The 26,986-nt window shown below is 53.0% G+C and overlaps 8 protein-coding genes across 8 annotated transcripts; 2 read left to right on the top strand and 6 right to left on the bottom strand.

Moving 5' to 3' along the window:
* Window positions 1-741: 741 nt before the first annotated feature.
* On the bottom strand, window positions 742-1,305 carry J7T55_008965 (uncharacterized protein; the record flags this gene model as incomplete). Its single annotated transcript, XM_053139337.1, has 3 exons — window positions 742-976; window positions 1,035-1,147; window positions 1,207-1,305. The coding sequence occupies 3 exons, from the start codon at window positions 1,303-1,305 to the stop codon at window positions 742-744; spliced, it is 447 nt and encodes a 148-aa protein (XP_052998237.1).
* A 392-nt stretch (window positions 1,306-1,697) lies between these two features.
* On the top strand, window positions 1,698-2,871 carry J7T55_008964 (g-patch domain-containing protein; the record flags this gene model as incomplete). Its single annotated transcript, XM_053139336.1, has 3 exons — window positions 1,698-1,720; window positions 1,781-2,786; window positions 2,851-2,871. The coding sequence occupies 3 exons, from the start codon at window positions 1,698-1,700 to the stop codon at window positions 2,869-2,871; spliced, it is 1,050 nt and encodes a 349-aa protein (XP_052998236.1).
* A 1,402-nt stretch (window positions 2,872-4,273) lies between these two features.
* J7T55_008963 (uncharacterized protein) lies at window positions 4,274-5,248 on the bottom strand (the record flags this gene model as incomplete). Its single annotated transcript, XM_053139334.1, has 1 exon — window positions 4,274-5,248. One exon carries the CDS (start codon window positions 5,246-5,248, stop codon window positions 4,274-4,276), a length of 975 nt encoding a protein of 324 aa, XP_052998235.1.
* Window positions 5,249-11,552: 6,304 nt separating this feature from the next.
* J7T55_008962 (Protein RTM1) lies at window positions 11,553-12,443 on the top strand (the record flags this gene model as incomplete). Its single annotated transcript, XM_053139333.1, has 2 exons — window positions 11,553-11,703; window positions 11,764-12,443. The coding sequence occupies 2 exons, from the start codon at window positions 11,553-11,555 to the stop codon at window positions 12,441-12,443; spliced, it is 831 nt and encodes a 276-aa protein (XP_052998234.1).
* Window positions 12,444-12,660: 217 nt separating this feature from the next.
* On the bottom strand, window positions 12,661-14,456 carry J7T55_008961 (Sterol uptake control protein 2; the record flags this gene model as incomplete). Its single annotated transcript, XM_053139332.1, has 3 exons — window positions 12,661-13,803; window positions 13,862-13,951; window positions 14,427-14,456. 3 exons carry the CDS (start codon window positions 14,454-14,456, stop codon window positions 12,661-12,663), a joined length of 1,263 nt encoding a protein of 420 aa, XP_052998233.1.
* Window positions 14,457-15,482: 1,026 nt separating this feature from the next.
* J7T55_008960 (uncharacterized protein) lies at window positions 15,483-18,037 on the bottom strand (the record flags this gene model as incomplete). Its single annotated transcript, XM_053139331.1, has 5 exons — window positions 15,483-16,921; window positions 16,992-17,076; window positions 17,149-17,278; window positions 17,566-17,737; window positions 17,812-18,037. 5 exons carry the CDS (start codon window positions 18,035-18,037, stop codon window positions 15,483-15,485), a joined length of 2,052 nt encoding a protein of 683 aa, XP_052998232.1.
* Window positions 18,038-19,602: 1,565 nt separating this feature from the next.
* Window positions 19,603-20,655, bottom strand: J7T55_008959 (zinc-binding oxidoreductase; the record flags this gene model as incomplete). Its single annotated transcript, XM_053139330.1, has 1 exon — window positions 19,603-20,655. One exon carries the CDS (start codon window positions 20,653-20,655, stop codon window positions 19,603-19,605), a length of 1,053 nt encoding a protein of 350 aa, XP_052998231.1.
* A 746-nt stretch (window positions 20,656-21,401) lies between these two features.
* J7T55_008958 (uncharacterized protein) lies at window positions 21,402-24,236 on the bottom strand (the record flags this gene model as incomplete). The annotated part of the gene is made up of 2 exons (XM_053139329.1): window positions 21,402-22,426; window positions 22,484-24,236. The coding sequence occupies 2 exons, from the start codon at window positions 24,234-24,236 to the stop codon at window positions 21,402-21,404; spliced, it is 2,778 nt and encodes a 925-aa protein (XP_052998230.1).
* Window positions 24,237-26,986: the final 2,750 nt, after the last annotated feature.

The raw sequence follows: 26,986 nt of genomic DNA, 5'->3' as shown, positions 1-26,986 counted from the left end.
ATTAAATATAATTATATTTAAAATTACTTATTAAATATATAATAAATATATATAAATAATAGCTTTTTTTTTATATACTATAATATTACTAAAATATAATAAATTTACTTATTAATAAAAATAAATAAAGAATTTAAAGCTTAATAAAAATTAATATTTAATTTAAAGTATAATAAATATTTAAAATAATTAAATTAAAAAATACATTTACTATATTTAAATCCTTTTAATTATATAATAATTTATTAATATTTATAAAAAATATTTATAATAAATATAAGTTTATAAATATAAATAAATATTAATATAACTACTTTATAAAAAGTATATATAAATAGTATATAAATCCTAAAATAATAAACTATCTCTTTTTATACTTAACTATTTATAATTACTCTTATAACTATTAATTAGTATTAGCTAAGTTATATATTTAAATATAATATATATTTAAAAATATTAGTATTTATTTAAGTATAGGTTGCTTACTTAGTTATAGAAAATAGCTGAAAGCTGCATCCCTCTAAGGCCTACTTATAGCTATAAGCCTAACAAACTAATTAGCTTGCTACAAACGCTAACGCTACGATTCACACAGAGGGTATCATCAAACAGCCAAATGCGCCACCGCCCGAGTTCCCACCATCTCACTTTCCGAACAACATTCCATGATCACTCTGAGCCTCTCAGTCACTGCTCAGGATTAGCTGCGTCTAAAAATTCAAATGTAGCAACCTCCACTCAGGCAGCGTCCGACTTGGTCCTGTCATTGCCACGGACCCGCTGGTCCTTCACAGGCATGGCGAGGCGCTCAAGCTTCTTCATCCTGTACTCATAGGCCTGGTCAAGATGTGTGGCAAGGTTGAAACCCTTGTCCTGCATCTCAGACAGCTTCTCGCCGATGTCCTGCAAGATATTGTCCCTCGCCTCGATGGCCTGAAGGAGCTGATCCACCTGCTGCTTGTGGACGTTGCCGCTGTGTGTAATAAGTCAGCCCCTGGCGTGCTCAAAGAAGAAGTGCTTGTAGTGCTGACAGTTGCTTGGTATGAGCCGTGACGCTCCGCTCGACGCGGACGCGCAGGCCGTCAAGCTTCTTGTCCAGGTCTGCCTTTATCTGAGCTCGCTTCTTCTCACGGTCCTTGCGAATCTGATTAGAAGTATGAGGTCAATTGTTGAGAATTGATGCATAAGACTGGCAGAAAATACCTTGCCAAGCTCGACCTTGGTTCTGATCACCTGGTCCACATTGATCTCGTCTTCAGACGAGTCTCCGTCGTCGGCGGCAGCTCGCTTCCTGCCGGGCATGTTGATTGCTGTGGAGGCAGTCGACGATCGAAGCCAGTAAATTGAATTTTAGTTTCTCTGCTGTCAGAATGAGAGTGATTCACTCCAAGGTGTTGTACTGAATTTTGTTGGCCTGCAACTAATTCATTGCAGCAGGTGCAAGGCATGAGGCATGTTGGTCTCGCTCATGCCTTGCAACTTTTGCTCGGGCCGGCGTCGGCAATTTGCTGGGAGCCATGGCAGGCGCTAGGCGGCAGGCAACTTGACCACCAACTGGCTAGGCTGGGAGGGCCCTTCGGTGGATTCTGCCCGCCAAAAATTTCGAAAGGGAAAGCGACATCCCGACATCCAAATCTAAATCCAAATTCACCAGCAACCGAGATCCAGCTCCAGACCGACCCAGCGCCTCCACCATGGGTCTCGCCGGCACCAAAAAGTAATTGGGCACTGATACCGAGACACTGTCGAGTTTTTACAATACTAACACATTTCACAGCAAGAGAAAATGGGCCAAAGACCCTAACAACACCAACTGGTCCCGCAACACCGACACGTTCGGGCACAAGATCCTACGGTCCCAGGGTTGGGCCCCAGGCCAGTATCTGGGTGCTGAGAATGCGTCGCACTCCGAGTACTACGGCGCAGCGAACGCCACCCACATCCGCGCTGTGTTGAAGGATGATAGTCTCGGACTGGGCGCCAAGCGCAACCAGGGAGATGAGTGCACCGGCCTGGACGCACTGCAGGACCTGCTCTCCAGGCTGAACGGCAAGAGCGACGAGTCATTGGGCGAGGAAAAGAAGAAGAGGGAGGACCTGAAGATCAACAAGTACCTGCACCGGAAACTGGGCACAGTGACCTTCGTCTACGGCGGATTGCTCGTCGGCGACAAGGTTCAGGAGCTGGCAGACTCCATGAAGGACAAGAAGCAGGACGCAGCACAAGTCCCTGGAGTTTCAGAGTCAGAGGAGGCGTCTGGAGAGTCAAGCGAGGCCGAAAAGAAAGAAAAGAAGAAGGGCAAAAAGAGGAAGGCCGAGGATGCAGAGGGTGCACAATCGAACTCGAAGAAAGACAAAAAATCCAAGAGACGCAAGTCCGAGGATGAGGACGAGGACTCAAAGTCAAAACGCAAGGAAAAGAAGGACAAGAAGAGGAGGAAAGAGAAGGACGCTTCAGATAAGGACGAGGATTCAAGCCCAGACGACGCCGATGAGGAGGCCGCAGACCGCAAGAAGGCCAAGAAAGAGAAGAAGGAGAGGCGCAGGAAATCAAAGCTCGAGAATGAAGACGAGGATGCGGCGGGCGCGTCAGATTCAAAATCTAAGAAGAGCAAGAAGAAGAGGAAAGCAGCCGATGAGGAGCCCACACCACAGCCCACACAGTTGTCAACACCAGCCGCCAGCGGAACGTCGACACCTTCCATTCCAACACGACATCTCGCCAGATCAAGATTCATAGCCCAAAAGCGTGCAGCCGTGATGGATCAAGCAGCCCTGAACCAGGTAAGCGACTACCACGGCGGAGAATGCCGAGCTCGTTAAGGATGTTGGCTAACAATGCACCCAGATCTTCATGATCAAGACCTGAGCGGATCCGAGGCAAACCATGGCGAAATACTCCGACCGCCCCTGCTCGCCTCGGAACCCGTTGCAATAATGTCACAGTGCGCCCCATAGCAATGGGCCCATGAACGGGCGGTTCCGGTTAAGGCCGTGCGATATGTATGTGCGTGTGTGCGTAGTAGCGCTACGCTACGCTACGCATGTAAGGGGCCTGGGGCTTGCCACTGCGCGTTGCGGCGTTGCAAAGGCGCGGGCGCTGTTCGCGCGTCGAGGGGGACCAGGGGTTTTAAGTCGACAGGGCGCCAGGAACGCAGTTGCGTGCCCCAGGTGCCCCAGTTTATCGTTCGATGCCGGCCACGTCCGCGTACGAAACGGAACGGCGCGCACGTCACCATTGGGCACCCGTCCCGGTACAAGGGGGGCGGGAATGTCTTGCATACCCTCGCGGAAAGTATCCTCCCGTTCCGTAGGAACTACTCCGGCGAGTAAGGTGTTATTGGCGTTTATAGATAAACGGAGCATGTGGATATTCAATTCAGTCCGAACGAAAGCGAGGGTACAGATGTTAGACCTTCCATGTTTACATCGTTTAGGAGCCGGCCAATCAAAAAAAGCATGTCATAAGCGTGTGGCATTGGCACATGAAGAGACGCAGGGTTCCTTGATTTGAATTTTACATTTTCTTGTTAATTTCAGTTTCGAGCTTGGAACAATCAGTTCGACAAGCTGTGTCAATCTGGTGAGGTACCGGAACGCCAGACTGAACCTCCTTTCTGCCCTCTCCCGAAAGCCAGAAACCCCCCTTGGTAACCCCCGCCCCCTGACCAGCTCTGATGTAAGGTTAGACTTCATCCGCAAACAAAAGGCTCCTGATTATCGTAGACAATTGGTGCAAACATCAAATGCTTTCCATGCCTCCTGACATAATGCCCTTTTACCGTTTCCGTTCCCTTCAATCTGAGAGCCATACACACGTGTGTCCACCTTGGGTGTCCCACAAACGCCAGCGTAGCAACCGTACAAACGCCCCGTGGGCCCGATCTTGGCCGCCGTATCTCATCCCCGTGCTCTGGTGAATCTTTTTTGACAAACCGTCCACAGGCGTACATTCCAAAGAGAGACTTAGTCCATTGGTGATAACGCCATTGACAAAACCGCCGAACCCGGGCCTCTTGACCGAGGTAGGTGGGGTAGGACTCCTAACACCCCAATAAGAGCTCAGATATGGCCCAGAGCGAGTGTGTTTTACCGCACAAGATTATTGTGCTTCCGGAACGCCGCCGCGATGCAATGTAGAGTGCGATGTGCAAGCACAGACAACTCTTGCCTTTTGATTCCTGTTACGCCGCCTTGGTCCAATCGTACAGCAGTGCTTTTTGATCGTAGTAATCGTCTTGTCTGTAGTGTATTGCACGAACGCTTTTCTTTCAATCCATGTAGAAGTCACCCTTCAGGATCCGCTCCTGGAAGGCGTCAGGCTTGGGGCGGGTGTCCCGAGGTGGTGATCGAGGCTTGGGAGTCTGAGCCGGAGGCGCGGGCATTTCAGACACAGACCGGTTACGGTCATGAGTGCCCGGGGGAGGGACAGCTCCGTTGCGAGGGGGTGAGCCGGTCATGCCCGAGGCGAAGGAGAAGGAGGGGCGTTGGCCCGATGCAACAGTGCTTTCGGCACGAGACCTAAGCTGCTCCGACCAGTTGAAGCCCTGGTCTTTTGGAGTAGCGGAGAACAAGTCAGAAACGGCTCTGGGACGTGTTGTATTGCTTGCATTGCTTGGATTCGTCTGAGGCGTAGTGGAAGACTGAGACTTCCAGGACGTCGCAGACGCGGCAGCGCTGTCGGGAGGGGAAGGGGGCACAGCAATAGTGCCCCGGCGCTGCATGGAAGGAGAGACGGCATCACCAGGAGATTGAGTGTTAGGCCTACCATTGCCTGTTCCAGGGCTGCTGCCACCAGGGCGACGCATGGCTGCAGAGGTGCCGAAGCTCATCCTACGAGCAAAGGGGGAGACGGGAGCATTGCGTGAGGTGGCAGAGTAATCCTCCTCCTCGATGGCGTTCTCATCGACAGAGTCGGAGTTGTTGGTGGACAAGCTGGCTCGCCGGTTGAAGGAAGGGTTGCCGGTGGGAGAGGTGCCCGATAGACCGAGGGACGTCGTGGACAGGGACAGTCTCCGGCGCTGCTCATTGATGGCGGCAGATGTGATGGCACCTGGGAAGACAGGAGTACCGGAGGTGGCGGAGTTGGTCCGCTGGAAGAGGTTGGCGAAGGCGGCGGAAGTGACGGAACCACGACGATTGTGCTGCATGTCGGCGGGCGGGGGCGAGGGGGGCTTGTAGTTGTAGCTAGAGTTGGAGCTGGCGTTGTTGTTGCCGTTGTTGGAGTTGGGAGTGTCTGAAGACATCTTGAGTGTGTGTGGGACTGCTCTGGGCGAATCTTATACCAAAGTGCCAGAGGCCGACGAGAGGGGCACAATGCAGGTGGTGGGTAAGGGTAACGAGATGGCGGCGCTCGAATGGAGGCGATGGGACGATTGCCTGATATGATTTTCCTGGTGGATGGTTCGAGGATTGTGCGACACCGGAAGCAGAGTAAAGTGGAGAGTGAAACGTCAATATGTTGAGGTGTTCTAAATCAGAGGCGGCACCAGAGCGTAGCCCGTTGCAGGGTCGAACGATGAGCTCAGAGACTAGCCAGGGATCTCCTGTGCTTTAATGTGCGTGGTTCAATCGACCAGGGCGTGGGATTGGGCTGGATGGTTCGCTGCAATGTCTCTCCTTTGTCTTGCCCACTGATAAGGCGGTTGATGACACGGGATGGGGCGATGCACAACAAATGTGAGAAAGACGCTGATGTACTGACGAGAAAGAGAGTCGGGATTCGATCAGCTGAGAAGCCCGTGGTATTCGGGCGAGACTAACTCCGCGGTCTGATGGCGCTGCTGGCGGGTCCGCAGGAGGGTGGCTTTGAAGCGGATTCCAAAATTGGGGGCCCTTCGACGCGACGCAACGCAATGCAACTTGTCCTTTTCGTCAGCGAGTACGAGTCGCCCTGAGTCCAAGTCGTGACGGCTGGAGTATCAACCGCTTGTAACAAAAATTGGCAAAAAGAGTCAAGAGTCAAGACACCGCAGAAAGAGTGGACCTGTGTGCTGTTGGCTGTACGCTGGTGGGGAGGTGTCGTGGAAAGGATCTGTCGGCAAGATCCCCCTGAGATTTGGTGCTGAGATTGTGGGGAAAGACAGATAGATGCCAGTCGGCCTTTATGTGACTTGTGATAAGCCCCGGTTCCTATGTCCGTCCGGGAAGGCAGGAGGCGGAATTCAGGGTCCAATAGCTGATGCAGGAGACTGGAACGCCAAGTGACAAGTGTCGGTGATGGATTGGATTCGCAGGTACGTGTCGTTGAAGCACTGAAAAGACTAAATAAAGGACTTAAGGACTGAATGACTGGAGCTGGCTAGAAACTGTGGGTTGCTTGAGTGGCAGAATGACTGGGTGGTTGGTGGGCGGCCGGAGATTTGGGTTGTGACTTGCGAAAAGCTGAGGTGAGATGTGCGAAGAGTAGAGGAAAAGGAGGGATGAGATTGGCATGAAATGAAATGAAGATGGATGTTGAACAAGTCAACAAGGTTGGTTGGCTGTGTTGTCAATGGACGCCCTGATGACTACTATGACTGAGATGGAGGAGGAGAGGCAGTAGAGGATGGGATCCTCAAGTGGAATGCAGACGGAATGGATGGGATGGGTGCCCCTGGACGACATGGGTGCATCAAGGGTGTAGGCTACAACGGGCCAATAGGGGCCTCTGGTCAGATAGTCGAGCGTATGAGGTGATATCGTCCGTGCGTCTTAGCTTTGGCGCTAGCAGGGCTCGGAGGCCGTTAGTGCCGGCTATCCTCTAAGCAAACGCGGGGGAAACGTCACTGTGGGCCCCACCCTTGGACGTTGGCGAATCAGTCTAATGTGTGGGGTAATAATCGATAAGGGAGGGTTGGCCGGCTGATCCCTTCCTTCTCTCAGCCCTCGACCGTCCCAACGGGGGTCCTTGTCCTTCTCTGGTCTTCTGTGGGTGGTCCTCCTCCTTCTGTTCCTCACCAACTAGTGAGTGACAAACCACCCAACCTGTATGCCTGACTGTCTCACTCTCAGACGGGAAGCCCTTCGATCGTTTGTCCTCTCAGACAAGCGGTGATATCTCGTCCCTTTGTGCTTCTCAGCCATCGACCAAGTTCCCGTTGATCTGCCTCGTCCATCATCATCATGATCCCCGGGGCTGGCACATCACTCAGTCATACACGGTCAATCAACACAGCCAGACCGGTCTCCGGCTCCGCGACCAGCCTGCCAGCCTGCGTGCCTGCCAACCTGCCAGCTCACCGTAATTGCCAGAACCCGTCTCATTCCCCGATCGATCATCCATCGCCATTTCGGCAGCAAGGTTCCGCTACCGTCGATCATGGGTCATCTGCTTGATGCCAAGTGGTCCTTCGTGGAGTCGCCAAAGCGTGGAGAACACTTGGCTTGAAACAAGCTCGTGGACTTGGGTGCTTGGGACTGCTTAACCACATAATCAAATCAAGGCGACGCTACCATCTCCTTCAAATAATCCTCTTTAGTATACGATAACTCTTGAGGTTCCACCAGGTGGCAGCACCCGCCGTTGGCCTGTCAGTCCTGTGCAGTAGCGCTGCAGCTACCCTCTAGCCTGTTCCGATTGATGGTTTCCAAGGTCTGGGTGGCGCTATCGTGGATGAAGCCAACTTAGCTTACTACTTATAGACTCGTTCGTCCGTGACGCTGACTTCGGTATAACATCAACAATCGTCAGGGCTCGAGCCGAGTGGATAGTGTCTGGTCTGGATTTGGGCCTTAAGTGGTCCTGCGTAAGCCATGCCGCATACTGTGTACCATCTTTCTTCACAGCTACGCTGCACGTCCCACACCATCTCAATGCACACGCTGTCCAATGAAAAGGCTCCACCTAATATAGGATGTGTCGTGCCACTGGATTCCGTCTCAAACGACCTACAGGTGGTAATCAGCCCAGGACGATATTGGCTGAAGCAGCCCCTAGGGCTGCTGTCCCACTGTGTCTTCGCTGAGTGCAGACGCCCGATTTGCCTCCATTCTTGTCGTGGCAATGCTCCTACTGTTGTGCTCTACCGAGACGTTTCTGCGGGACTGCAGTTAGGCAGCTCCAATCTCAACCCTCGCCACGCGCCTACCGCTCCACACAGGTGTGTTGAAGTCCGGCACACAGTCGCCTTGGCCTGCGCCCCTGAAACCTGCAGTGGGAAGTGAACTCTGCTGGACATTCTAGTCCCTCTTTGGCCTGCATATCGTGACTCGTCTGCTTGGCCTCTGCATAGTGCATAGTGCAGCGTCCAGCTGCAAAAAGCAGGGCCCTCTTGCACTTGGCAACGGCGTCGTCCAAGCATACAAGACCAAATCCACTTGACTCGATCTCCTTGGTCCGATTCATCTGCCGATTTTCAAGCGTTTGGGGTCGAGAATGAGCAGATGTCTTCTGCGAGCCTGTTCATCGCGGCAGGTCGGGGTGCCCCTAGACAACACGGCTGGTATCACAAGTGTTACGTCCGAGCTCGACGATGGCCGGCGGAAGGTGCTTTGACTTTCTGGATGCAGAAGAATAGCGCCGTGCAAGAAAAGACCTAGAACGACGCGAGCGGACCTAAGCTCAATGTCCGTCTGTCGCCCGGTGTCGTAACGAAACCATGACCACGGAAGGTTCGGACTTGCGACACCAACAACGTTCTGTCAAAAAGCGTAAACGCTTTGGGGGGCAGCTATTAAGGTTGGGTGAGCTGACGTTGGGGCTTGCGCACATGGCATTCTCATTTAGACTACCTGATTCCGAAACCAGCTATATTGAGTAAGCCTTATACCTGCGGCGGGACCCCGGGTCCAGATCTCTCCGCCCGGAGAAAAGGTTCATCGTCAAAACCATATTGGGCCCTGCGAGGCGAGTGCCTTGTGTGGACAGGCTGGATCACCGAAGACCTGTTCCAGGAAATATGTTTTGTTTGATATGCCCCCTCGCTTTGACGGTCTTCACAATTGGCTTTTTGGTTCATGGGCACGGCATACTCGCTCAGTGGCCAACGCTAGACCTGTCAGAAAGCTTATCGTCATAATCCCCGAGTTCCCGACTACGTACATGCCCGAGGTGGCATTCTGCATCTTGCCTTCTCACAGATTAGATCCGGCCGATGGCCAAAGCAACGACGCACATACCGTGGCGAGGTTTCATCCACAATATCGGTACAGGACATACTTCCGCCATTGGTCCTCGGTTTCGCGCATTGGCTGAAAGAGAGCACGCGACCAGGCGGCGAGGCTGCCGGCGTCTATCAATCATGAGCGGTGTGTTATCGATGGGTTCCATTTTCCGCGTGAAATGGATGATTGCTGTCTGATCAGTCTCAAACGATCCTCCGCTCTTCTGAACCCAAACCAGGGCCTCGTCTATGATTTCCCGTGCTCTCTGGCGATTTGCCTCTGCAGCTGTGTGTGTCATCCATGCCGTATGTCGTCGACGAAGATGATTGACCCACCATCAGCCCCAATCTTTGCTGTAGAAGATGTGCGTTGCAGAAGAGGTATCGTGCTGGTGGATGTGGTGATTCTTGTGGCAATCCTGCTTGTGTGGGGTCTCTCTTTTCCAAGACGTACCCATTAAGCTCGATCGACACCGTCGGTTCAAGCAGAAAGCATCGATCAACTGCACGAAATGTTGCAGTATCCCGCGTGCTGTCAATCTGTGGAGTATCCTCCCTTTGCACACACTTTTGTAGGCACTATGCATATCAAAGTTGACCAAACTGAGCACTTGCTATCTTCGCCACGCCAGACAATTGTGTTCCTAGAGCAGCATGAGTGCTTGTTCTGTGAGCGACGCCCACAAGCTCCAAAGTGGTCTGCTGGTAGCAGCCTGAATTCTTCGACGGCACAGAATATTCTTTCTGCGATCACAGCTTCTAGAAGCCCGCCCAGCTTCGATAACGGCGAGGTAGGCTTCCATGCCTTGGCCACTGAATAGTATAGTTTGCCCCGCTTGTTGAGTGGCACGATCTTTGCGACTCCACTGCCGTAGTAAGACGCCCGCCTTCATTGATGCGCGGGAAAGCTTTCACACTCGGCTTTTGTCCACTGGTCACAGCTGGGTCCCTCCCATCGCCGACAGTCCATCTTTGCTGGAAGAGCTTCCAGAGCTTCATTGTGAAGACCTGGGTCTCGATTCCTGCCTGTGTCACTTCGGGTATCTCAGCTGCCGACCTTGCGTCCGTTGCTCTTCGTCATTGTATTTTAAAGTAGGGTCTGGATCATGTTTCCAGCGAGTCTTATGCTTGTTCTTTTGTCGTGGCCGTGCGGTTGTGGTCAGCTCTCGCGAGTTGTGGCATTTTGTCGAAGGTTGCTCTTTCTCCAGCACCAAGGTACTTGGCGGCCTTCAAAATATTGCTGGTTTCGGCTAGGGGTTCGCCCCAATGTTTCGCTTTTGCTACTGTAGTTTGTCGTGGTACCACTTAGAGGGCATATCTCGTGAGGCGGTCCAAATCTGCGCGAGGACAGCCTGCTCTTCTTGCCGATGCTAGCAGAGTAACGACTATGGAAGCATACATCGAGGACAAGAAGAAGACTAAAACGCCCGAAACAGAGATAGGAGAAAGAGAGAAAAGAGAATGACCCAGATAACCGGTGGAGCGAGGTTTTATCGCATCACATGAGGTAACAGCAGGCCGTGTTGAACGAGCGCGAAGCAGTTGCAAAGGCCATCAGAGTCATGGAACAACCTGAGGTTTCCGAGCAATTCAGGATCGATGCATAATTTAGAGGAAGCTGAACATTTGGGAGGGGGTTGGGGGGAGACTGTAGGTGCGCAGAACCAGAGCAGGAGACACCACGCCTTGATGAAGCCTTGCATGGAGATCACGTTCGTAAGAATCAGTGTCTATACGAGTCGACCAGCCAAATATAGATACAGCTTGAAGTGCAAAGAGGGACACAACCGAGGAGGAATAAACCAACCAATCAAATCCTAGCCCGCCAGATGTTTGTAACACCTAAGCCCCTTGGTGTTGTGATGCGAAAAGCGAAGTCGAAAGCCAAGACAAAATGCTTTGGAAATGTGGGGAGAAGGCTAGAGATCCAATAGTTTAGATGAACCCCGGCACAGGAGAGGCTGAATTCGCTAGCCGACAGGGACGCATTAGATGGACGCGTATGCTATGTTGAGGTCTCTACGCGGTAGAAGTAATGCCGCCCCACAACACACTTCGTGTGTACTGGATGGGTTTGCTAAAAAGAACACCCCATCTCCTGACTGGTCTTTTCCAACATAGCCTCTCTCAAGAATCCATTTGTGACACTATGGCGTCTTCCCACGGAATGTGTGTGGGGCGAAAGGGCCATATACGGGTATGTGTGATGCAGCCACTCTACCGTGTCGATAGCGAAATGCGAAGTGCGAGATGCGAGGTGCGAAATACAGCTTCAGAAGATGAAGATGCGGCGGAGCACGAAGGACAAGTCGAAAATATTGACGAAAACTTTTGTATATGATAATGGCTCTCGCTTTTGATTTTGTAGAATTCAATCCATGGCTCTAAATCATTCGGTCTTTACCAATTGACTCTCTCTTGTCTCCCAATCACACCTACACGACCGTACTCGCCTCGAAATCCGACAATGGCAAAATACAACCTGTACAAGTACACTCCGTCAGGAGCAGCCGCTATGATATTCCTGATCGGCTTCATTATTGGATGCGCATGGCATATTTATATCATCATCCGCCGGCGGGCATGGTATTTCATCCCGCTGATCATCGGGTGCCTCCGTATGTTATCCCAACGCAACTACACGACAGACGAAAATTACTGACCAAGTTATCTCGCAGTCGAAATCGTAGGCTACCTGGGCCGGTTTCTCTCCGCCAACGACACCTCCAGCCTCGCCTTCTTCATGATGCAAACACTCTGCCTCCTCGTCGCCCCCGCCCTATTCGCCGCCTCGATTTACATGGTCCTCGGCCGTTTGATCCTCCACCTCCACAGCACTCCGCTCTCTCCGATCAAGCCCTCGCGCCTTACAAAAATTTTCGTCGTCGGCGACATTCTCTCCTTTCTGGTGCAGGTCATGGGAGCAGGTATGCTCGCCTCAGCTGGCTCGATGAACACGGGCAAGACCGTCATCCTGCTAGGTCTAGCCGTCCAGCTCATCTTCTTCGGGCTTTTCGTCGTGGCGGCAGCTGTATTTCATCATCGACTTCTAGACCATGTTCCGAATTCTGTCCTGCACGAGGAGGCGACTCCGGGATGGAGAAGGCACATCAGAGGGTGGAGGGGTGTCATGAGCGTGCTTTACGTAGCAAGCGGTCTGATCTTTGTGAGGTCGATGTTTCGACTGATCGAGTACATTGAGGGTAACGATGGCGTTCTTCTCTCGACGGAGGTGTATCTGTACATCTTTGACGCGCTGCTGATGCTTGGCGTCGTGGCTGCTACCGCCGTCCTCCATCCCGCCAAGTACGTGCCTGGAAGGAAGGAGATCATGGCTATGCAGGATATGGATGGCTGATATTCCTGATACGTGTGCTGTCAATAAAGCACCACGTCAGGAGGAGATGTGCGGATACCCCAGCTTGGCAAGTTAGCCAAGCGTAAGATAGTTGCGTCTAAGAGTTTCATCAGGTCTGAGTTTCGAAGCCACCCATATTAGAATCAGGAGTATACCTGAAAATCGCTTAATACATATCTGCCTTGAATTGTCAATTGCTTAGATCTACCAAGTTCCATCAAATAAATCCTTCAAAAGACTTCTCATCTTGAAGACATTCACGGGATACAAGCCCAAGGAGGAACTCTTTCAAGAGACTCGTATCCTTTACTCTCACAGCAACCTCGGGGGCCGCCAGAGGCGCAGTCCATTCACTCCCAACTGCTGCGAAAATCTTCTCCATCTCCAAAATAGCCACGTCGTCATACAGCCAAACATTTGGAAACCAGTGGAAGAATGGCAGGTAGTAACTCATCACGATCAAGGCTCTCGGCCTCAGCTGACGGGCCATGTCCACGAATTTCGACGAGACAAATACGAACGGCCATGACCTGACCTTGAAGGCCACGCAGGAATCACAGGTAGGGCAGACCAGTGACCCGAACAGCCTGCCGATCCCGGATGCCGCACGCTGCAGGTCCTCGCGGAACTCCCAGTCCTCGTCGTCCTCGTCCATTCGCAGGGCATCCTCCAGGTCTAATGGGATCGCGACGGGAGCAGCGTGCTTCAGCGGCACTCTCCTCAGCGGCGTGGGGCGGAGCGACACATGTTTCCTCTGCCCATCTATCATTATCCGCGGCCCGATAGCCATCGCAAGCCAGTTCGTGAGCCAAATCCCTTCATAGCCCGTGTGTCGATCTGCCGCAAGTGCAGTCACAGATAACAACAGCGAGGCCATGAAGACAGGTCGGGCATTGTCTGCCGACACGTTCTCGACCTGATGACGGAGCTGCCGTAGCGCGCGGTCTCGGTACGTGGTGACGGGTAGGTCAGGGGAAGGATCTGTGCTGGCTAGGTGGAGGAGGGTGATGGAGAGGAGGGCATCCATGAGGTAATGGTGCTGGAAGGCGAGGCTTGGAACCTCGAGGCGGAGAACCTCTGACTTGAAACCCTCAAGCTGGAAGGCATCCGTGAAGGATTGGACTGTGTGGGTGTTGTATTGGTGCAGAAGGCGAAGGTGTAGCATGTGTTCAGGGGTGTAGAGGCTTTCATAGCTCATTGAGGGCTTCTGCTGGATGACGAGTGAGTTGTCAATGTCTGTTTGAGGACTGCCAGTACCGGACTTTGGCAGTCCGGCGGGCCTTCGATCGCCTGGTACGATGTAGTGGCATTGTGACTGTCGCCTTGCGCATGCTGAGCATGTTGGCTTCTTCTCGTCACACTACAGACGGCGCGTTAGTAACGAACGATGCTTGACTCGTTGCGATGCGAGGACAAACGTGCCTTGACACGCCTAGTCTTGCAGTCAACACATCCCCTCCTAGATTTTGTATGATGCCGAATTTGGTGGTGCTTTGCAGCGTCGAATTCTGCCAAGGGTGTTGTCATGATTAAGTTTCGATCAAGCCTGTCTTCGACTTTTTCTACGGATAAACAGATCAAGAAGCCTCCGGACGAGTGGCGACGGATAAGAACTATCGCCAAGCGCCCGCTCGGCTGATCCAATTCCCTCCAACAGCACTGTACAGGGGGTGGCGGTGCATGTACGCAAAGCTCAGCATCATTTTTTATCTCAAGAGGAAGCTTGATTGGATGCTGGTAGAATCAATTCGACTAGCCGTTGATGATTTGTCTCCTACTTTTACTATATACACGTATCTCCGCCGCAACACCCGTGTCAGGTGCCTGTCAAGGTGCTGTAGCACGATTTCGCAGTGTCCTACGTTCACGTGATTCAGAATCGGCTTAACGACCGGCCTCCTCACAACAGTTTGCTCATTTCAGCAAGTTCACAGTCCTGGCAGTCAAATTGCGTTAAAAAAAAAACATCTCTCAAAGTCATACACCAAGTGAACGTATTCTGGTAACAAACATGACTGTGTCACGACGATGACGGTGATGGCGCACGCCTCATCAGTAGCAATCCAAGACCAGGCAACACAACCAACAGCTTATACTTGCCAGCGCAGCATTCACTCATGGGCATCATTGACCAGTCATTGATGATATGAGCACCTTCAAATACTGAGAATTGTCAGCTTAGAAATATGCAGGACTTCATTCACAAGTATGAAACCGATGTCTCTCCTAAAAGTGTTAGCATTATACTGGCCAGGATTTGAATGCCGTGCTCAAAACGCCAGAATGCCTCTTTCAGAACCATAACAACAAAGTGGGTATTTTTCCATCTTGTCAACCTTGAAATGAAATCGAACCGAACCGAATCGTCACCAATGCCTCCCTCTCATCAAAACTCGAAAACCAGAAATCAAGAAAGACAGAAGACGTGCTATGCCATGCAAATGCCATATGAATGCCCTTCTCCGACGCCAGATCGATGCATCCATTCATTCATTCTGCCCCTGTTTTTTGTGAAGAGAGAAAATAGGACTCATAAAGAAGGGGTACCTTTTCCAACGGACGTGACCTCAATATCGTCAATGCTGGAAAGAAAAGTATGGCACTTTCCTCCTTTTGCTTCCGTGTCATCTCCGGTTGCTATGCTTCCAAGGCCTGGCCGTATCAGGCTGATATGCAAAAAGTGAGTGGTCCATGCAATCGAGCGAGAAGGTTGCAGACATGAGGTCCGTTGAACGATGCGGAGCACAGAAGAAAGTGAAAGTTGAAAGAAAGAGAAAAGCATCCAGGCCTGATATCGTCCTGAGCAGAAGCATGATCTGGAAACAAGAATCAAAGTCGAAGGGTTGTCTGGTGTCGGTATCCTGCAAATTTGCGTCCGATCTGCCATGCAGTGCTAGGTTTGCGTCTCCTCGTGCAAATAGAACTTGTCCTACCTGTGAGCCAAGGGAGTATCCGATGTTCCTTGTTTTCGGAAATTGCTTCGGGGATTTCCAAGACGTGTAGAGCTGGTGTTGATGTCGAAGGCGGTAGATGGAGTACTCAGACGTCGTCCTCGTTCTGGCTCTCACGTGACGGGGAACCAAATGTATTGTCGTCATCGTTCTTCCTGATGTTTAGCGACGAGAGTACCGGAATAATGTGCTCTTCGGCCTCATCCTGGTTCGCCTGCTCACTGGTCGTGGCCATATCGTCACTCTGGCTGAACGAGGAGCCGGGTGTCACAAGATCAGCAACTTCCTTGCCCTTGCCCTTGCCACTGCTCGGCACATCCTCACTGGTTCCATACAATTCGGCAAGACGGGAGGGAGAGTCGAGATATTCGGAGGAAGTGCGTGGATCTACGTGGATGGTCGAAGATGAAGGCTCGCCCGCGGAGGTTCCAGCAGAATACAGTGATCCGCTTGGCAGGAAGGGCTCGGCGGCGGCGGACAGCGCCGATGAGGAAGACGATGGACGGCTGGGCGATGAAGCACGCCTCGTTAAAGGGCCGATTTGAGAAGTGAAACCGAGTTCGGAAGGAGGGAAGCCGGATCGGCTCGAAATGTATGCCCAGTAGGCGACGTTGGTATCGTTGGACTCCGAGGGTGCAAGCACAAAAGGATCGTCTCGAGCGACGGTAGATGATGGGCCTGCCTCGCTGGTAGCTTCAGCAGCAGGAGTTGACGTCGCCTCGCTAGTAGAGGACGGTCCAGCCTCATCGGTAGCTCCGATGACAGTCTTTTCAGTACCCTGAGCCTTCTTCTTCTGCTTGCCTTGGCCACGGACAGGCTGGGGCGCTGGCTCAACCAATCCAGTAGGCCCTCCACGTCCTTTGCCTCGACCGCGAGGTAGGGTGTTGGGGCGCGGTGCGATGGTTCCACCAGGGCTGATAATGGGTATGGCCTTGGTCATCTTCTTCTTGCGATGGGGTGTAGAGGGAGGGGAGTGTGGAGGTGGCTTCGGTAGGGTATCGACCTCGTCCTCTGGAAACATGAGGTCATCAGCAGGCTGCCAGTCAACACCTCGATACCTTGCCCAACGAATATTCATGAGCTCGAATCCGTGCATGATGACGGCGTTCTTTTCGCACAATTCCGCCTGGTACAGCCACTTGTGGTCAGCGACGACACGGACGCGGAGGCTGCCCCAAAGTTTCTCGAATTTGCGGGCCCAACTTGGACTCTGGAGGATGATGTGGAAGCAAGCGGCCATGAGCTTTCCCATCACAATGCGAAGTGCTCGGATGCGCCACTGGTCAGGCTCGGCGTACATGTTGAGCAGTGCCATGCGGAGTCCGTACTCGAAGTTCTCGAGCTGGGCGTGTCGGAGGGTGGGCAGCTTCTTGGTAATCTCGGCTGTTGCCTCTTCGATGCGACTCAGTGCGAAGTCCATCATTGGACGGCAAAGCACAGCAGCGCCAGCAATGTAGTGAGCGACATTGTGCATGATGCTTTCCGTTGCCAGTGGCTTCTCGGGGTTGTAATCACCAACTGGGTACTCTAATACGGAAAAACATTAGCTGATTGACACACGAATTGAACGTGATTAATCGGAACGACTGCCTCATACCTTCGTAGTACATGAAGCGAAGGATCGCTTCAAGTCTGCCTGGGTTCCAGGTGACTGGGTCGAGATTCCAGAGTACTGGCTTTCCCTGTTCGTCATGTCAGCTTCTCAAGACCGTTTCTAACGAAGTCGTCTGCGTTCTGGGGCAGATCAAACTCACATCTTCGCTCTCCGGTGGGAGATACTTCTCCATCCACTCTGACATGCTTACTAGCACATGTCGGTGAACCATCCACCCAGCCTTTCCACAGACAATGACCACGTCGTGCCCCTCTGGCCTCGTCCAGAGGCTGCAATATTCTTGTTAGCAGTGAATCTGTGAGTTTTTGCTGGGGATGGCGGCGAGCAGGACAAGCAAGACATTCGTGCGGTGGTGTGATGGTATGGTCGTGCAAGGGCCAAGACGCAGATAGTTGATCTCAAAATCAAGAAGAGCAGAAAGCTACTCAAAAGGAAGGTGTGCCAGAAGGAAGGGCCTCAGATAGACCTAGTAGATATAGGCACTCGCGAAGACGTATACGATAGTATAAAAAACGACTTGGGAGCAGTCTGCAACGCGAAGGCTGGGTATACTTACTGCGCAAACGCACCGCTGGGCGTGGGCGTGGGCGTGGGCGAGGTTGAGGGCGAGGGCGCAGGCGCAGTCACCGCAGGAAGATCTGGAGAGACCGCAAAGGCCATCTCCGCTGGTGGTGGTGATGGTGATGGTGATGGTGATGGTGGTGGTGGTGGTGGCAGCGGCGGCGGGCCTGGATGAAGTTAGTCGGTGAAAGAAAGAAAGAGGTGGAGCTGGCTAGGTGGGAAGATTCAATCAGGTCCTTACTATGGCTGCCCTTCACAGCCGATGCATAGGATCGACTGGTGCCTGTGGCACCCGCACCACCTTGCTGCTGCTGTTGTTGTTGCGGCTGCGGCTGCTCAGGCTCGGCCACCACCACCGAGATTGAGGAGGAGGAGGACGGGGGCAGCACCGGGAGGGGGGGCGCAAGGCCCGAGGGAGCTCGGCGCGCCCCCTGCACGATCTCCGCCCACGATTTGTGGGGTGCCATCGTCACATAGATAAAAAGAGAGAGAAGATCAGTGGCGATGGTGGTGGTGGTGTTGTTGTGGTGTCGGAGGCAAGAAGGCTCACGGCCAAGTACAAAGGGTCCAAATCCAGGTCAAACGCGCTTGTTTCTCATTCACTGGCTCCACATGTACTTACCATGTTAATTAACGGCGTTTTCAAGTTTCTACATGAGACGAAAAGCTGCTGGCTTTCATTGCACAGACATAGAGCATGCTTGACCTGTGGTCCTCCTACTTGAATAAACACTGGATAGGTCCAGGTGATTCAAAATTTGTTTGTGATTTTTTTCACATCATATCAGGTGTATTACTCGGCTGTCTCTTTAAACCCACTGCTTGGGTTTGATCTCTATATGTGAACCGTTTTCCCCGTAGGGTACAACTGCGTAGGAACAGACAATTGCTAATTTGATTTTGTCTTCTCAGTACTTCCCAAGATAGTTTTTATGTTGTGTTATCAAACCACAGTCGCAAGCCACATGGTGAATGATCAAGTTGCGTTGCAATATTGGAATGAATCACAAAAGTGCTGCGACGGATAGTGGAATCCATAGATAGGACTGGCAGATAATCAGTCAGTCAAGGGCAAGGACTGGTGGAAGACATAGCTCCACCTCTCCAAGTCTACAATAAAATATTTTTAGAAGTTGAAGCAGTCTAAGGAGGTTCATGAAGGTTCGAGTGATATTTGGTGCTGCTAACTTTTGAAATTTAGCATTCCATCACGAATGAAAAGTGAAGCACAAAGAATGAGTTTTGATTCCCAGCTACGCCTTGTTTCCGGCCGAGGCTTCAGTGTCTGTCCAACGAGAAGCAGAACACAATCTACAATTAAAAATCATGGCAGCCCTGGATTTTTTGTGTACCGTTGATCCGGCAAATTCGATAGTCCTAGTCGAATCGTCCACGGCCAGTTCTCGCTTCATACTCCACAGATGCTTCATCAATTCCACCTCGTCTTCTGTCCGCCGTCTCCGTGATCGCAACTCTCTGGACCATCAAATTTGTTCCTAAAGATAAGCCGTGCCCATAGAATTGTTGAACCGGCGACGCTGCGAGGCTCCGGAATAATTCCTCATCTTGGTCCCAATTAGCGCCTAGCCTATCTCTAGATTAGATTGGACATTTGAGTCTGGCTCAATAAAGTCCCTTAAGCGAACAAAGGGATCATTCGGTACCGTGCCTATACTGCTTCCGAGAACTCATACGGTGGAAACATCAGTCGAACAATGTCACAATGTCACAATCTCAGCCAAGGTCCAAAGATGTTGAAATCGTAGTTCCCAAACTATAGGCTACCTTTTCTCATCGGAATTTGTTGTAAAGACTAGCAGGTTGAGAAGCGCATGGATTTGAGCCGCTCACTTAATTTCATACATCGTGACTGGTCTCAGTCTAGACATGGAGCCAGCTTAATCATCACTGTCAGTTATTGACAAAGTTAGTCCACGCCTCCGACCCAGAGAAGTTACCTGGGCATAAGGTGTTTTCAGTAGACATCTCCTGGGGCCATAATGTACTGTCAAACCTCGACCTATCGAACCTCTCAGAGAGTGATAACCACCTTCGCCGCGCTCACCCCAGCCTTGTTAGTATCAAGGCCATTCTGGACAAAGTACAACCCCCGACCAACAACCAGCTCCCTAGGCCGCGGCAGCAGGCTCCCCGCCTCCAGCGCAGCGGGTACGTACTCGCCCCAGATCGCCCGCGCGACCTCAGGCTCGCGTGAGACAAGGTTCGCCGCCCCAATCCTCACGACCTTGACGCCCTCCCCGACGTCCTCAGGCGCGGCCCCGACGCTCGCGACCTTGCCCCCGCCCAGCGCGCCCACGACAGCCGCGCTGGAGCGCACGGTACCGTCAGACCCGATGGCGTCGTACGCGCCGACGAGGCGCGTGCCGGACGCCTCCAGGAGCCCCGTCAGGATGGCCACGATATCCGGGTTGTGGTAGTCGAGCACGAGGGTGGCGCCGAGCGACTTGACGTAGTCGTAGTTGGCGGGCGACGCGGTGGCCACGACGGCGTACCCGGACGCGACGGCCAGCTGGACGACGGAGCTGCCGACCGACGACGACCCGCCCCACAGGAGCAGCGTCTCCTTCTTGTAGCCGCTGACACCTCCGGTGGCCGGCACTTTGGGCGGCCCCAGCCCCAGCGTGTCGCTCAGGTACAGCCCGGCCGCGGCGGTCGAGACGGAGAGCGGCAGCACGACGGCCTGCTCGAACGGGACGTCCTCCGGGATCCGGGATGCCGTGACGGCCTTGACCTTCGGGTACAGCTGGAAACCGCCATACGCGGGGCTGCCGGCGTAGAGGCCTAGGGCGTGGGCGATGGCGCGGTCGCCCTTCTTCAGGTGCTTTACTCCCGCGCCGACTTGAATGACCTCGCCTGCGACGTCGGAGCCGAGAACGGTGGGGTATTTGATGTTGAAGATTGGATTGGTCGCCGATTGGATCTTCCAGTCGACCGGGTTGACGGCGACGGCCTTGTTCTTGATGACGACCTCGTCGTCGGCGAGGTCGGTGGGGAAAGGCGCGTCAGCCACCTCCAGCTGGGCGCCTTGGGAGGGGATCCAGGCGGCGTAGTTTACTACTTTCATCGTGAATCTTGTTGGATTAAATGAGTAATTGCTTTCGAATTAAGGAAGCCAGCTTGTATCCTCATCGTCTCAAGACGTTGAAACCTTGAGAGTATTGGGAATTGAAGCATGTATTACAAAGCACATCGGAGGGGGAAATCACGTCATGCACCTGTGCCATTCCGCGGAAGGTACGAGCTGCCCGTCATTGACCTTGGATATTTAGGTTTCTGAGCAGGTGACACCGAACGCAATTGTATCAGGGATTGCCGCGCTTTTATGGGAGATGTAGTTTGGGATTGAGAAGAATTGTGCGTAGCCAATCGGCCATAATGCCCAGACCTCAATGCTTCCTAATGCAGCTAATTTACAATATGGTAGGTAGGTCACGTTCGTCAAAAAGAGACTCCGTCAACACCTTGCACCGAAATTGTGCCTTGTCTTGTAACACCGCGTGATTCCAATGCTCCAAAATAACACAATAGTTGATGCAACGCTGCAAAACGCCCACTGCAGTGAGGAGTCCACCTCAAAATATTGCTGTTTGATGTACAGTATGTACGTCAGAGATCAGTCTTCCTCGAACGAGTCCCCATGGGCTGAGACGAGTCACGGGTGTAAAGAGGGCACATTTTGGGCCACGCCAATCGAGCCTCTGAGACTTTAAGAAAAAGGGGGTGAAAAAAAAAGGCGACGAGCTCAAGCTCCACCGCCATGATGCACCAAGAACTACCCGCATGACGCAGCCATTGCTGGATGTTGCGCCCTTATGATGGGAACACATCAGAACCAGGCACATTACCACCAGTCGGGCCAGACAGCGGCTCAAGAGGCAAGAGCGCGAAGCCGTTATTGAAGTCCTGCAAGCCGCCTTGCCCGTCGCCGAGCCCCTCCATTGTCATGTCCCACGCCTGCGCGAAGCCATCGCCCAGGCTTATGTAGTCAAAGTCGGACCCAAAACTAAGCCACGGCGCAGGTGAGCCACCCATAAAGCCATGCTGGTGAGCGTGTACTGGAGTCTGAGGCTGTGGAGGCGGCGGCATGCTGCTGTTTCTACCGCCATCAGGCTTCTGGTTCGAGCTCGCCCCATGCGAGGAGTTGGCCCATGCCGTGTTGACATCCGTGTTGCCGTTGTTACTCGGCGCGAGGACGTTGGTAGCAGATTGCGTCTGAGAATTACCTCCAGCAGCTTGATTGTTGGTGGCCGCTTCGGACAGAAGCTGTAAGGGGTTGCTCCTAGCTTGAGTAGAGTTTTCTGCTTGACTTGGCGCTGTTGCTCTGGTCGCAATGTCGGCTTTGGCTGCATCACGCTTCAAGTCGCCTTGGCTGAACTTGAGGAACCAAGACCGGATCATGACTATAATGGTAAGAAAATTGGAAGCCGGACGGTACTTGCCATTGGCAGCAACGGCGCGGTACTTCTCAATTAGATGCGAAAGACGCTGCTCAACCTTCAGGCTGTCCTTGTCAATGACTTTTCCTAGGTCCGAGGAGGGATCAGAAGACGCCAAGTATATCTTGATGAGGATCACCGTGGCATAAGATATTCGGACAAAATTAAATACCGGCATACACCGTATGCTGACTGGATCCATGACCAAGAATGTGTCAAATATCCCATCAATAGCGGTTAGACAAGCTGCCAAGGCACTGGTGTAGGCTGGAGTCAGTGGTGCATTACTGACGAGGCTATCGGAGGGAAAGGGTGCCTTGAACGCATCAGCCGGATCCGTCTGGAGCGCAAGCTCGTGCATGTACAAGCTCAAGGTATCAAACCCGAGCTTGAGTGACGCTGCTTATGGGTTAGCAAATTCAGAACTGTCGGATGATGGGTAACGATAGTACGTACGCTGCATAAGCTCCGCTGGAACTTGTGTCTTATGTTTATCGAGCTCCCGCTCAAAGCTCCTGATCCTATGTTGTGTCATGTGATCTGATAGGCTGACCGAGACAGAAGGGTCGTCCATGCAAAACTGGAACCCAATCTCCTCAACCAGTTGATGCGTCCACACAAGATGACAGAAGTACTTGTCCGTAGGCGCAGCTTCGGGTGAAGATTCGAGGATATCCATGCACTCCGCCATGAAAGTCGTCCATCTAAGCAGGAATGGCCGGTGCAGAGCCATTGCCGTGTTGACGGTCAGATAGTAGCACAAAAGCCAGGTTCGTCTGGCTTCAATGGTGGTTGGATCTGGTTGAGGATGCCTCTTGGTAGGTGAACCCCACAGGGATGGCTTACTGCCCCTGGGTTTGCGTTTCCCGAGTCCCAAATCGAGGGCCATGATCATGGCCATATGCACAAGCTGGTAGAACTTTATGTCTTCAAGGTCTTCTGGTGGCCAATACCACATAACTGCCACGGTCAAAGCTTGGACCAGCTCGAGACTCTTTTCGCCGATGATGACGATCCTTTCAGCGAAAGTCTGCATGAGCTCTTTGACAGCGATTCGCTGTATTTCAGGTGTCTCAGAAGACGCAGCAGCCATGATGGCAAGGAACAGGATAGGTTTTGTTTCCCTGAGCTCGCCAGCGGTTAGGCTGGGTGGGAGAACGACCCCAGGCAGGTGGGGCGTCATCTCATAATTGTAACGATCCAACAGCTGAGCCGCCTTACTCATAGTGATAATGCCACGATCGATAAGATCAGAGAAACCCTGGCTCCTCGAAGGCATTGAAGGGTTGCTGCGGATTTCTGTTGGCTCGGTGTACTTCCGCTTCTGACCGGCCGAGGGCAACGGAGACGCAGATGACCTGGCTATACCCTCAGTAACAAGAGACGGATCCTGCGCGCGTGCCATATTGGCTTCACGGCTAGACGTGCCGGCATCGACAGCACTCCAGCTCCTAGAAGGATCAATTCCAGGTGAGCCATAAAAGCCGGTGGTGGCTCCGGGATGAGTGAAGAGGGGATTGCCGACCTGGCCGGCCTGTCCAGCCTTGGTAGCACTCAGAGTCGCAGTCAAGGCATCGATTTTCTTCTCCAGCTCGGCCACCCTGCTGTCCGTCTTCTTCTGGCGCTTCCTAGTGGGCTGGGTTATGATGCAGTTGCGTCCAGCCTTGGCGCATCTCTTGCAGGCACCCTCAGGGTCATCTGGGGCCGGCTCGCAGCGGACCTTGAGGCCTCGACATGCCTCACAGGCCCTGGCCTTCTTGGGATCGGCTCCTGAGTTGTCTTGATCACCAGGGGGTTCATCAGAGAAGGCGCCTGTGGAGGATGAAGCAGTGACCGGATGTGCATGTGCATGTGCTTGTGCATGTGCTTGTGTGTGTGCATTTGCATTTGGATGTGGATATGCAGATTGAAAAGGGACGCCATCGCTCATGCGTTGCAGTTCAGGGGACGACGACACACTGCCTGGGGTGTGAGCAGAGGTAGCGGTATGTAGAGGTCCGGCGGGGCCGGGGCCGTTGGCGTTCCGAGTCCCGCTTCCAGAGCTAGGCCGGTTGGCTGTTGGGGTGCCATTTGGACCTGAGGTTGAGTTGGACGGTGATGGGGAAGAGGCGGATGAAGATGAAGCGGCAGCAGCTGGGGCGACGGAGACAGATATTGATGAGGAATCGGGAGGATTGCGCAGGCGTGGATCCAGGGCGGCAGAATCCATGGTGACGATCTTTTTTGGCAGCTAATTATTGTACATAGTATGGGGTATAATTATCGGAAAGATTAGGTTGACAGATCATGTCGGTGCCGGCAGAGCGGGAAACACTGGAGCTCGTTCGCACGACTCGACTCGGCTCAACTCGTCTCGTCCTGGTCTCTCTCTGCCCGTCCGTCCCCAGCAGAAGTCGGATCGGACCACGGCGCTTGGGTGGTAAGAAAGACCGACAACAGAACGGCAGCCTCGAGGTCCGGCCACCGATGAGACTCCAGGCCTTTGTAGGAAGCACGGGCCACCCCAGCCCCCAACCCCCCAACCCCTCACTCACCAAATAAACCCCCACCCCCACTCCCCCTCCCCCCGCCTTCCAGCCTCTTAGCATCACCTCGCGTCGCAGCGGCACGGCCTAACCCATCGCACAAACGGACTAGCTCGCTCCCCCAACAGGCCATCTTTAAATTGAGGGCCATCTCCCTTCATTCCATCATCCATCATCACGCGTCTCTTCCCGTCTTCCCCACCTCCTCTCCCTTCACATGCACTCACATGCACTCACATCCACCACCATGGGCATCGAAGTCGGCCTCTACACCTCCAAGCGGTGTTGCCTGGGAACCTGACTCTTGCACTTTTCTCTCATCTCTCTCTCTTTCTCTCTCCCTCGAGAGACAGAGAGACGCAGAGGCACAGAGTTCAGAGCCAACCTAGAGACGCATTTTCCTGTTTTTACTGGGGTCGCTGTCCCGCGTCGCACGTCCTGTTGTCTCACTGCTCCCCAAACTGTCGCAGGCTGAACCTGATAATTCCGCCCGCACAGTCAGCAGTTCCAACACAACAGCTTCAGCAACAGCACCAGCACCAGCAACAGCGACGTCTGTGCAAGGCGGCCACTGCCCTCACAGGCCTCGTCCCACAAAGTGTGAGAACCTCTGCTCGACTGCGTCTACATACATTGAACCAACTATGTTGGTTCCATCAGGACCAGCGAGATCACTACAAACGGGGTGCCGGTTACCCAACCCCAACCGTGCTACTATTACCAACGGGGTGCCGGTTACCCAACCCCAACCGTGCTACTATTTCCGGCGAGCTGCCCGCGGCCGCCGACAAATCACAAAGGCAACGCGAGAGTACTCCTGTCAACCTCATATCCCGAAGACGGCTGCAGCCAACATCGGGATCATAAACACAAGACAAACGAGGAAATCCACAACGCCAAAGAAAGCTGTCGAGAACTTGAGCCATACAAGCAGAGCCGTCGCGTGTCCTCAAAAGCCACACTCCGAGTTTGAATCAATACAGAGCCCCAATGAAGGCCACCTGATCACCGGGACAAGACGGCAGGAGGCACAAACCGACAAACTCAGCCTGCACCAAACGTGCCGAGTCTCAAACACACAGCGCAAACGAAATCTCAAACACAGAGATTACTGAACAACATGCTACGGGTGGTGAATTCCCCCAAACGAGAGCACCACACAAACAGAGATTACTGTTCATGCTACGGGTGGTGAATTCCCCCAAACGAGAGCATCACACAAACAGAGATTACTGTTCATGCTACGGGTGGTGAATTCCCCCAACGAGAGCATCACGCACGTTGCTGCGTCCTTCAACGGGGCTGGCTTGCACCCGTCCGTCTCCATCGGAGCGCTGCAAACGTCAACACACAACATAACGGACTCCATGTGGTCCAGTGTGCACATCATTTCGTGGAATTGGGTGATCACGTTCATGGTGCTCAGCAATCAAACTGTGCAAGGCCAGGGCTTGACGGCACTGCCGTCGCTCTTCTTGACAGTTTGCTGCCGCCCTAGGACGAGATCTCTCGGTTACGCGAGATCATATTGGAATAACGAATAACCTCAGCCGGTTCACAACTCGTGTCCGCCTCGGATGCACCATCTTACAGCTCCTGCTTCTACGTGGGAGCGGTTCGATCTGGCTGCTCGAAGGTGGGCGTGAGCTTGAATACGGTTGTGACAACTATGTCGGGCCTAGAAACCGTCACTTAGCCGGTCTGTCTTGACTGAGGAATTTTGTGATCGGGCAAGTCTGGGCCCTCCGGCGAGAACCCCGTCGCTGTACTGTTCATTTTTTATTTTCCAGATTGAAGAGGAAGATCCTTCGTCAAAAAGATATTGCAAGACTGTCTCCTTCCTGCGTAACGTCGCCGATCAGGCGAACCGGTGAACTCGAGCCGGCAGGATGTAATCCGCCGAGGAATTCAGTCGCCGCGCCGTGGTTGACCTAGTTGACGCGTGGAAGGAGGAAGAGTAGCATACAGGTCCCTGAGCCTCTGCCCTGTAGCGGGCATGACGTGGTCACCACCTTCTGCATGAGCGCGTTCGGGATGGTTCTAGGTCGAAAGCCGGCGTCATCAACCCAGCTCTCACAACGAGCGCGGGATCGATGCCGTCGACAAGACGACCCACCCATCCAGGACCGCTTGAGCGGCAGCCTCGAGGGCAACGAGCATCAGGATCGGTTCCTGTTGCCTCGTAAGCATCTTTGCTGGCCAGCTTACGAGCATGAACGAGGCACATGGCAAGGCTTGAGGCAAAAGCATGTGACCTGCGGCCTATCTATGTATCTACCTAGCTTCGTCTAGCTGTCAGAAATGGCACGTTGAAGGGAGTCTGGCGGTGACGTGGCGGCGCACGCCTTTTGTGTGTGTGTCCGTGGATCATCCTGAGGCAGCACGCCAGACTCCGGGTTTAAACTCCCTGGTTGGGCGACCAACCTCATTGAGA

Source organism: Diaporthe amygdali (assembly GCF_026229845.1).
Source record: "Diaporthe amygdali strain CAA958 chromosome Unknown NODE_4_length_2575358_cov_65_588622, whole genome shotgun sequence".
Classification (NCBI taxonomy): domain Eukaryota; kingdom Fungi; phylum Ascomycota; class Sordariomycetes; order Diaporthales; family Diaporthaceae; genus Diaporthe; species Diaporthe amygdali.
The sequence above is the reverse complement of the archived record's forward strand: the minus strand, read 5'-3'. Positions and strand labels throughout refer to the sequence as shown.